General features: G+C 36.4%; 2 protein-coding genes across 2 annotated transcripts in view; one reads left to right on the plus strand and one right to left on the minus strand.

The window, feature by feature from the left end:
• LOC310716778 (suppressor of cytokine signaling 7-like) overlaps window positions 1-11,990 on the plus strand; it is a 192,561-nt gene that overhangs the window by 91,953 nt on the left and 88,618 nt on the right. The window lies entirely within an intron of this gene.
• psmd3 (proteasome 26S subunit, non-ATPase 3) overlaps window positions 4,600-11,990 on the minus strand; it is a 10,082-nt gene continuing 2,691 nt past the window's right edge. Inside the window, 6 exon segments of the mRNA XM_083524177.1 lie at window positions 4,600-5,593; window positions 5,787-5,837; window positions 5,936-6,091; window positions 6,181-6,284; window positions 11,656-11,775; window positions 11,933-11,987. Of these exon segments, the coding sequence (XP_083380303.1) occupies window positions 5,516-5,593; window positions 5,787-5,837; window positions 5,936-6,091; window positions 6,181-6,284; window positions 11,656-11,775; window positions 11,933-11,987 (564 nt within the window). The 3' untranslated portion in view covers window positions 4,600-5,515.

Genomic DNA, 11,990 nt, shown 5'->3' on the forward strand with positions numbered 1-11,990 from the left:
TACACTGCTCTACTCTACTCTGCTCTACTCTACACTACTCTACTCTACTCTACACTGCTCTACACTGCTCTACTTTACTCTACACTGCTCTACTCTACTCTACACTGCTCTACTCTACTCTACACTACTCTACACTACACTACTCTACTCTACACTACACTACACTACTCTACACTGCTCTACTTTACACTGCTCTACTCTACTCTACTCTACACTACTCTACTCTACACTACTCTACTCTACACTACTCTACACACTACACTACTCTACTCTACACTACTCTACTCTACTCTACACTACTCTACACTACTCTACTCTACTCTACTCTACTCTACACTACTCTACTCCACACTACACTACACTACTCTACTCTACACTACTCTACACTACACTACTCTACACTACTCTACACTACTCTACACTAAACTACTCTACTTTACTCTACACTACTCTACTCTACACTACTCTACGCTACACTACTCTACACTACACTACACTACTCTACACTACTCTACACTACTCTACTCTACACTACTCTACACTTCTCTACTCTACACTACTCTGCACTTCTCTACTCTACACTACTCTACTCTACACTGCTCTACACTGCTCTACACTACTGTACACTACACTACTCTTCACTACTCTACTCTACACTACTCTACTCCACTCTACACTACACTACTCTACTCTACTCTACTCTACTCTACACTACTCTACTCTACTCTACTCTACTCTACTCTACACTACTCTACTCTACTCTACACTGCTCTACTCTACACTACACTACACTACTCTACTCTACTCTACACTACTCTACTCTACTCTACACTACTCTACTCTACTCTACACTACTCTACTGTACACTACACTACTCTACTCTACTCTACACTACTCTACACTACTCTACTCTACACTACACTACTCTACACTACTCTACTCTACTCTACACTACACTATTCTACTCTACACTACACTACTCTACACTACTCTACACTACACTACTCTACACTACTCTACACTAAACTACTCTACACTACTCTACACTAAACTACTCTACTCTACACTACTCTACTCTACTCTACACTACTTTACTCTACACTACTCTACTCTACACTACTTTACTCTACACTTCTCTACTCTACTCTACTCTACTCTACTCTACACTGCTCTACACTACTCTACTCTACACTGCTCTACACTACTGTACACTACACTACTCTACACTACTCTACTCTACACTACTCTACACTACTCTACTCTACCCTACACTACTCTACACTACTCTACTCTACACTACTCTACTCTACTCTACACTACTCTACTCTACTCTACCCTACACTACTCTACACTACTCTACTCTACCCTACACTACTCTACACTACACTACTCTACTCTACACTGCTCTACACTACTGTACACTACTCTACTCTACACTACTCTACTCTACCCTACACTACTCTACACTACTCTACTCTACACTACTCTACTCTACTCTACACTACTCTACTCTACTCTACCCTACACTACTCTACACTACTCTACTCTACCCTACACTACTCTACTCTACACTACTCTACTCTACACTACTCTACTCTACCCTACACTACTCTACCCTACACTACTCTACACTACTCTACTCTACTCTACACTACTCTACTCTACTCTACTCTACACTACTCTACTCTACCCTACACTACTCTACACTACTCTACTCTACACTACTCTACTCTACTCTACACTACTCTACTCTACTCTACCCTACACTACTCTACACTACTCTACTCTACCCTACACTACTCTACACTACACTACTCTACTCTACACTGCTCTACACTACTGTACACTACTCTACTCTACACTACTCTACTCTACCCTACACTACTCTACACTACTCTACTCTACACTACTCTACTCTACTCTACACTACTCTACTCTACTCTACCCTACACTACTCTACACTACTCTACCCTACACTACTCTACTCTACACTACTCTACTCTACACTACTCTACTCTACTCTACCCTACACTACTCTACCCTACACTACTCTACACTACTCTACTCTACTCTACTCTACTCTACTCTACCCTACACTACTCTACACTACTCTATTCTACCCTACACTACTCTACTCTACACTACTCTACACTACACTACTCTACTCTACACTACTCTACTCTACTCTACCCTACACTACTCTACACTACTCTATTCTACCCTACACTACTCTACTCTACACTACTCTACACTACACTACTCTACTCTACACTACTCTACTCTACCCTACACTACTCTACACTACTCTACTCTACTCTACTCTACACTACTCTACTCTACTCTACACTACTCTACTCTACACTACTCTACTCTACCCTACACTACTCTACCCTACACTACTCTACACTACTCTACTCTACCCTACACTACTCTACACTACTCTACACTACTCTACACTAAACTACTCCACTCTACACTACTCTACTGTACACTACTCTACACTACTCTACTCTACACTACTCTCCTCTACACTACACTGCTTTACTCTACACTACTCTACTCTACTCTACACTACTTTACTCTACACTTCTCTACTCTACTCTACTTTACTCTACACCACTCTACACTACTTTACTCTACTCTACTTTACTCTACACTACTTTACACTACTCTACTCTACACTACTCTACTCTACACTACTCTACTCTACACTACTCTACACTACTCTACTCTACACTACTCTACACTTTCTTTATAACAGCTTGCATTTACTATATTAATTGTTTCGGAAGTCTCTGGATGCAGGAGCATAAAATTTTGCCCTTACTTGAACTAGGAGACCCCAAACCTGTTACAGCATGACAATGCTCCTGTGCACAAAGCCAGCTCTATGAAGATATTTTCCATGGTTTGGAGTAGAAGATCTCCCGTTATAAATCTCTGACCTCAAACCTGTTAAACATGAATGAATGTGAACACTGACTGCACCCCAGGCCTCCCCATCTCACCTACATCAGTACCTGACTTTACTAACACCCTTATGGCTGAATAAATCTTCACAAGCACACGCCAGAATCTGGTGAAAGATCTTCCCAGAAGAGTGGAGCTTAATATAACAGCACATATGGACTAAATGTGGATTGTAAAACGGCATTGTAATAATCATAGATTTTGTATACTTTTTTTTTTTACATGGCACTAAAACACTGTTGTAGGAATGGGACGTCACAAAAACAAAAAAACAACAATCTTATGTGCGGGTGTCCCAATACCTTTACCATAGAGGGTATAGGGTTATTTATTACAGTATTATCAGGGCAAATTGTAGTACAGTGATAGAGTATAGAATGTTGTAGATATATAAAGCTGTAAATAAATAAACAGTAATGAAGTTAATGTATTAGAGCATACAATAGTTTTGTCTTCATACAACTACGATCAGTTATGATGGGAGAAGGAACATCACTAAATAAACAAATTAAATAATGAAGGTTTTCAGTTTGATGGAATAAATGCATCAGCTGTAATGTTTAAAAGTTGATGAACTTTATTATAACCCTCTCATTCTACCACACTTATTATCTTCTAATTATATTTATTTTTATATTATATATTTACCGAGTTATTATGAAATGCCATACTTTAACGTTTCAATTTATTTTTACATTTCTTTTATTATAACCTCATAATCTCTATTTTATTACAATTGAACACTAACAGTATCAAAACAAAGTTAAATGACTCTTGAGAATGGCTTTTATCATACGACTATATCACCATTATCTCAATTACAGATCAGGGTTGAGGGAATTTCTGTATTCTGCTAGATGTGCTTTTTTAAGCACATAGTTTTTTATGGTTTTTGAGAGACAGGCATGTTTCTTGTTTTTATGCAAAAAACACACAGTAATGTGACAACGAACGAGTGGATGAAGTTCTGTTGGACCCAAATGAGACATTTTTGTTTTCACCAGAAGAACTTGTGTAAGAAGGAAAAGAGGAGAGAAGATGTGATCAGATGCCCTCACCCCCACGTGGAGGTGGAAGTTTAATGGTTTGGGGTGCAGTTCTGTCTGGACTGCGGCTGACCGGAAGCGACTTCAACGTACAACAAGACGATGAGATGAAGCGCACGTCTGAGTTCTGTACGTTATTTAGAGAGCAGACAGACGTCTGGAGTGATTTATCATGGAACCACCTGCCCAGACACCAAACCTCAATCCTACTGATCTGCTCTGAGATGAAGAAGAAAATCTCCATCTAGTAAAGAACATCTCTGGAGTTTTACGAGACACAGCAAAGAGTTTCAGCTGAATGTCTGGAGAAATAAAGTGTCCAGATGCTGAGAAAGTTAATGTACAGAAAAAGAAGGAACATGTTTGTGTCTCTAAAAAACCTATAATATATAAAATTGTATTAACTACTATACTTAGTTACTATATTACCTTTATTAGTTCCTCTTACTGGTAGAATAATCCAGTATTACTTGCTAAAAGCAGATTATCTGCTGTCTGTGTGAACTTTAAATGCGGCTCCAATAACCTGGTAATTTAAACAAACCCATTAACATTTGTAATTAAAGAGAAAAACAGTGAAATGTTCTTTGTAGAAAAGCACCGTTTATTCCTACACTGAATCATAATCGCTTGCATCACCACGTGGAGGTGTGTGTCGTTTTGCAGAAGTGGCATGAATGCAGAATGTGGGGTGTGTTGCTCCACACCGGGGTCCTGGGGCAGGATGACGTATGAGCTGGTGATCAGGGGAAGCTGATGGGGTTATTAGGGCTGTTCAGGGCTGTTAATTACATCCTGTAGTTTATATGACACCATCGACTCACTTCCTGAAACATTAGTTAATAATAAATATCCAAAGTGTGCACACAAGTCACTGTTACTCACTACCTCATTTCTCTACTAAAGCGGATGACATCATAGGCAGCAAGTCACCGTTTCATCGTGTGCAGAAGACGTCAGCTTTTTTTCCCCTTTGTTATGAAATAATCATGAGACGGCTGGAGGGTCCAGAGTTTGGCCTCAAAAAATAACCATATGGATGTTTTCATTTTATTAATGATAAAAGTGATAAACATCGATGTGGCTTAGGATTCTTTTGATGTTCCAGAGGATTATGAAGAGGGGGTTAGAAGGTCGAGGAACATTTTTTAGGGTGAATTCTTGCAGTTGATGTTTATAATCTGTAATAAGTGTTTTGATGGAGTTCACGGTGCACTCACACTTTTTCTGCAGTTATACACTCATTGGGTCACAACTGAGGCTGTAAACACATCTATTAACACTGTGTGTGTGTGTGTGTGTGTGTGTGTGTGTGTGTGTGTGTGATCCAGTAGATTTAATCATAAATATTGTGGCTGTGTGTGACTTTTCTTTAATCCAGACAGAAAGGAGCGACTGGTGCAGAACGGTTTACTACACGGCAAAATAAGTGAAAATAAACAAAAAAAAAAACATCAGCAACAAACAAACAAGAAAATAATTAAAGAGATGATGTGAATTTATGGGAAACTGTCATCATCATCCTCAGCCATTTCTTTAGCAAACTCCAGATCCTGCTGCTCCCGCTCCCTGCGTTCCTGCGCACACACACACACACACACACACACACGTTTCAACATGTCTGATCTGTGACTCACGTTTTCTCAGATGTTCTCTGTAAAGCTGCTCCTACAACAGCGGTGGATTACTTTACTAATGCTCTACTTCCTCCAATGCCAAAAGGTTTCTGTTTATCAGGAAGTTATGAGTGCGAGTGCGTTATTCCCGTACCTCTGCAGATTCCAGGTCCTTGTTGTAGGCCTTGGGTGGGAATCTCATTGCCTGTGGGAAAGTATACACACCCCTGAGTGAACAGAACTGATCTCTCTCACACACACACACACACACACACACACACACACACGGTCAGTCTGTCCTACCTTGACGGACATGTTGTGGATGTCCAGGCAGAAGGAGATCCTCTGGTGGAAGGCCAGCTGAGGCTCCCGAGTGCCATAGATGTCCATCGTCTCCTTGGACTGGATGTAGCCCTTCTCGTGGTTTATACTGGCCTCGATCACTCCGTCACGGATTGCCTACACACACACACACAATATTAGACCATAATGTCGGGTGGTCTGTATTCACACGTATCTCATGCTAAGTGTGCGTGTGTGTGCGAGACCTTTGCTACGATGAACTCTGCATCCTCAGGACTGTCCAGCTGCAGTTTCTGAGCGATATCAGCCAGAGAGATCCGCGAATACGACAAGCTGATCATCCTCACACCTACACACACACACACACACAAACACACACACACAAACACACACAAACACACACACACACACACACAATAACTTTATGGCATTAGTTTCGATTTTAGCTCATTGTATTTAATACAATTGTTTTTGTAAAAAAAACAAAAACGTTATATTATAGTATTATAAGTATAGTAATGTAATCAAACAAGATGTGTACATACGAATTTAATACACATGCGTTTGTGTGTTTGGTCTACTCCAGGGGTGGGACAGTAATTTTTACAAGAGGCCACATGAGAAACCTGAATTGTGTCAGAGGACCACACCAACAATAATATTTTAGGGAGGCACCGAAATGAAAATTCTTGGCCGAAACCAAAAACCAAAAATGAGGAAACCAAGGCCAAAACTGAAAACCGAAAGAAAACATTGTCAATTATTAGAACCATTGCATTTGTGCTAAGAGTGTGTACTCACCTCACTAAAATCAATGCATTGCAGTTCAAAGAATAAATAAATTACTAAAAATAAATAAAAGTGTTTGTATAAATTATTGTTATTTATTTGTTACCATTCATAATATTGACAGACAGGCAGCAGTCAATTATTATTAGCAGCGGCTCTGTTAAAGGAAAATAATTGACCGCCGAACGTTTGGAAACCCATTCAAGTGAATGGAACGTTCTAATCTACAGCATTAAAAAAAAACGTGTAATAAATAATATTATATTATAATCATTATTATTTTCGGGATCCACAGGGAATGTTTTAAAGATCAACCCGTCGATCCACTGGAGACCACTGATCCACTGAAGACCACTGATCTAAAGCAATGAAGTCCAGAAGTTTTTGTGTTTTGCCTTTTGCCTCGGCACAATCACTGAAAAACTTTCCTGCCTTTTCAAAAACGTCCTCTACAAACGGAGTGCGCATGCTCAGATTCACTTTACTTTTCTGCGCCGCGTTCTTCTCATATTTAGAAGGCAATCGGGATGTTTGGATTTTAGGTGATAAATTAAACCCGACTTGGAGAAACTCTTTGCAGATACACCCCCTCTTGAAATTCAGCATTGCATGTTCTGCACATCGCTCTCCTCACACCGCAGACATGTTGCTCTTATCCAGATACCCGTGTGCTGCTGCGCTTTTTTATTGCGTCATTACAATTGTGTTTCTGTCGTGTTGTTTCGGTGATTTAGGCATTTCGGCCGAAAATGTTCAGTGGCCGAATTTTCGGTGCATCCCTGTAATTTATGATTGGCCTCACGCGGGCCGGACAGGGACATACAAAGGGCCGGATGTGGCCCACGGGCCGTAGTTTGCCCAGGTCTGATCTACTTTATATAACTTTAATAAAACAAATAAGAACTTAAAATTCTGCAAAATTAATTATGGCATATTTGTATAATAACTGATATGTACGAGTGTGTGTAATTTATATATAGAGTTATACAGTGTGTGCGTGTGATTTATATAAAGTTATACAGTGTGTGTGTGTGATTTATATATAGAGTTATACAGTGTGTGTGTGTGATTTATATATAGAGTTATACAGTGTGTGTGTGTGATTTATATATAGAGTTATACAGTGTGTGTGTGTGATTTATATATAGAGTTATACAGTGTGTGTGTGTGATTTATATATAGAGTTATACAGTGTGTGTGTGTGATTTATATATAGAGTTATACAGTGTGTGTGTGTGATTTATATATAGAGTTATACAGTGTGTGTGTGTGATTTATATATAGAGTTATACAGTGTGTGTGTGTGATTTATATATAGAGTTATACAGTGTGTGTGTGTAATTTATATATAGAGTTATACAGTGTGTGTGTGATTTATATATAGAGTTATACAGTGTGTGTGTGAAATTTATATATAGAGTTATACAGTGTGTGTGATTTATATATAGAGTTATACAGTGTGTGTGTGTGTAATTTATATATAGAGTTATACAGTGTGTGTGTGTGTGTGTGTAATTTATATATAAAGTTATACAGTGTGTGTGTGTAATTTATATATAGAGTTATACAGTGTGTGTGTGTAATTTATATATAGAGTTATACAGTGTGTGTGATTTATATATAGAGTTATACAGTGTGTGTAATTTATATATAGAGTTATACAGTGTGTGTGTGTAATTTATATATAGAGTTATAGTGTGTGTGATTTATATATAGAGTTATACAGTGTGTGTGTGTGATTTATATATAGAGTTATACAGTGTGTGTGTGTAATTTATATATAGAGTTATACAGTGTGTGTGTGATTTATATATAGAGTTATACAGTGTGTGTGTGTGATTTATATATAGTTATACAGTGTGTGTGTGTGATTTATATATAGAGTTAGTGTGCGTGTGATTTATATATAGAGTTATACAGTGTGTGTGATTTATATATAGAGTTATACAGTGTGTGTGTGTAATTTATATATAGAGTTATACAGTGTGTGTGTGTAATTTATATATAGAGTTATACAGTGTGTGCGTGTGATTTATATAAAGTTATACAGTGTGTGTGTGTGATTTATATATAGAGTTATACAGTGTGTGTGTGTGATTTATATATAGAGTTATACAGTGTGTGTGTGTGATTTATATATAGTTATAGTGTGTGTGTGTGATTTATATATAGAGTTATACAGTGTGTGTGTGTGATTTATATATAGAGTTATACAGTGTGTGTGTGTGATTTATATATAGAGTTATACAGTGTGTGTGTGTGATTTATATATAGAGTTATACAGTGTGTGTGTGTAATTTATATATAGAGTTATACAGTGTGTGTGTGTAATTTATATATAAAGTTATACAGTGTGTGTGTGTAATTTATATATAAAGTTATACAGTGTGTGTGTGTAATTTATATATAGAGTTATACAGTGTGTGTGTGTAATTTATATATAGAGTTATACAGTGTGTGTGATTTATATATAGAGTTATACAGTGTGTGTAATTTATATATAGAGTTATACAGTGTGTGTGTGTAATTTATATATAGAGTTATACAGTGTGTGTGTGTAATTTATATATAGAGTTATAGTGTGTGTGATTTATATATAGAGTTATACAGTGTGTGTGTGTAATTTGTATATAGAGTTATACAGTATGTGTGTGTAATTTATATAGAGTTATACAGTGTGTGTGTGTAATTTATATATAGAGTTATACAGTGTGTGTGTGTAATTTATATATAGAGTTATACAGTGTGTGTGTGTGATTTATATATAGAGTTATACAGTGTGTGTGTGTGATTTATATATAGAGTTATACAGTGTGTGTGTGTAATTTATATATAGAGTTATACAGTGTGTGTGTGTGATTTATATATAGAGTTATACAGTGTGTGTGTGTGATTTATATATAGAGTTATACAGTGTGTGTGTGTGATTTATATATAGTTATACAGTGTGTGTGTGTGATTTATATATAGAGTTATAGTGTGCGTGTGATTTATATATAGAGTTATACAGTGTGTGTGATTTATATATAGAGTTACACAGTGTGTGTGTGTAATTTATATAGAGTTATACAGTGTGTGTGTGTAATTTATATATAGAGTTATACAGTGTGTGTGTGATTTATATAGAGTTATACAGTGTGTGTGTGTGTGTGTGTGTGTGTGATTTATATAGAGTTATACAGTGTGTGTGTGATTTATATAGTTATACAGTGTGTGTGTGATTTATATATATAGTTATACAGTATGTGTGTGTGATTTATATATAGAGTTATACAGTGTGTGTGTGTGTAATTTATATATAGAGTTATACAGTGTGTGTGTGTGATTTATATATAGAGTTATACAGTGTGTGTGTGTGTGATTTATATATAGAGTTATACAGTGTGTGTGTGTGATTTATATAGAGTTATACAGTGTGTGTGTGTGATTTATATATAGAGTTATACAGTGTGTGTGTGTGATTTATATATAGAGTTATACAGTGTGTGTGTGTGATTTATATATAGAGTTATACAGTGTGTGTAATTTATATATAGAGTTATACAGTGTGTGTGATTTATATAGAGTTATACAGTGTGTGTGTGTGATTTATATATAGAGTTATACAGTGTGTGTGTGATTTATATATAGAGTTATACAGTGTGTGTGTGTAATTTATATATAGAGTTATACAGTGTGTGTGTGATTTATATATAGAGTTATACAGTGTGTGTGTGTGATTTATATATAGTTATACAGTGTGTGTGTGTGATTTATATATAGAGTTATAGTGTGCGTGTGATTTATATATAGAGTTATACAGTGTGTGTGATTTATATATAGAGTTACACAGTGTGTGTGTGTGTAATTTATATAGAGTTATACAGTGTGTGTGTGTAATTTATATATAGAGTTATACAGTGTGTGTGTGATTTATATAGAGTTATACAGTGTGTGTGTGTGTGTGTGTGTGTGATTTATATAGAGTTATACAGTGTGTGTGTGATTTATATAGAGTTATACAGTGTGTGTGTGTGTGTGTGTGTGTGTGATTTATATAGAGTTATACAGTGTGTGTGTGATTTATATAGTTATACAGTGTGTGTGTGATTTATATATATAGTTATACAGTATGTGTGTGTGATTTATATATATAGTTATACAGTATGTGTGTGTGATTTATATATAGAGTTATACAGTATGTGTGTGTGATTTATATATAGAGTTATACAGTGTGTGTGTGTAATTTATATATAGAGTTATACAGTGTGTGTGTGTAATTTATATATAGAGTTATACAGTGTGTGTGTGTGATTTATATATAGTTATACAGTGTGTGTGTGTGATTTATATATAGAGTTATACAGTGTGTGTGTGTGATTTATATATAGAGTTATACAGTGTGTGTGTGATTTATAGAGTTATACAGTGTGTGTAATTTATATATAGAGTTATACAGTGTGTGTGTGTGATTTATATATATAGTTATACAGTGTGTGTGTGATTTATATATAGAGTTATACAGTATGTGTGTGTGATTTATATATAGAGTTATACAGTGTGTGTGTGTAATTTATATATAGAGTTATACAGTGTGTGTGTGTAATTTATATATAGAGTTATACAGTGTGTGTGTGTGATTTATATATAGTTATACAGTGTGTGTGTGTGATTTATATATAGAGTTATACAGTGTGTGTGTGTGATTTATATATAGAGTTATACAGTGTGTGTGTGATTTATAGAGTTATACAGTGTGTGTAATTTATATATAGAGTTATACAGTGTGTGTGATTTATATAGAGTTATACAGTGTGTGTGAAATTAACAAGTAGATCCAGATAAGCAAATGTGTGATGATCACAAAGAGATATTAAAGGTTATAGTCTGTGCTCCCCCCCCCCTCTCTATCCTCCTCCCTCTCCCTCTCCCTTTCTCACACACACACTCACCGGTTTTAATGACGTTGTGTCTCAGACGGATGATGAGCGTGTACGTCCCGTCGGTCTGAAACTTCTCTCCAAACTGATCCAGGACCTGATTAAACTTCGCCAAGTTTCCAGTCCTCACCGCTGTAAGTGTATGAGCACACACACACACACACAGCCTTGTTTTTATCATATTTTTATAATATAAAATGTTTCTGTAGTGCCTGGTTGAGTGATAGAGAGAGAGAGAGAGAGAGAGAGAGCGAGAGAGAGCGCGAGAAAGAGAAAAAGTACGAGTTACCCTGAGTGAGGAGGAAGTAGGGCATGAGAGAGCGTTTGAGAGACGGCTGGCGGAACTG

This window comes from Silurus aristotelis, assembly GCF_946808225.1.
Source record: "Silurus aristotelis genome assembly, chromosome: 21".
Lineage (NCBI taxonomy): Eukaryota > Metazoa > Chordata > Actinopteri > Siluriformes > Siluridae > Silurus > Silurus aristotelis.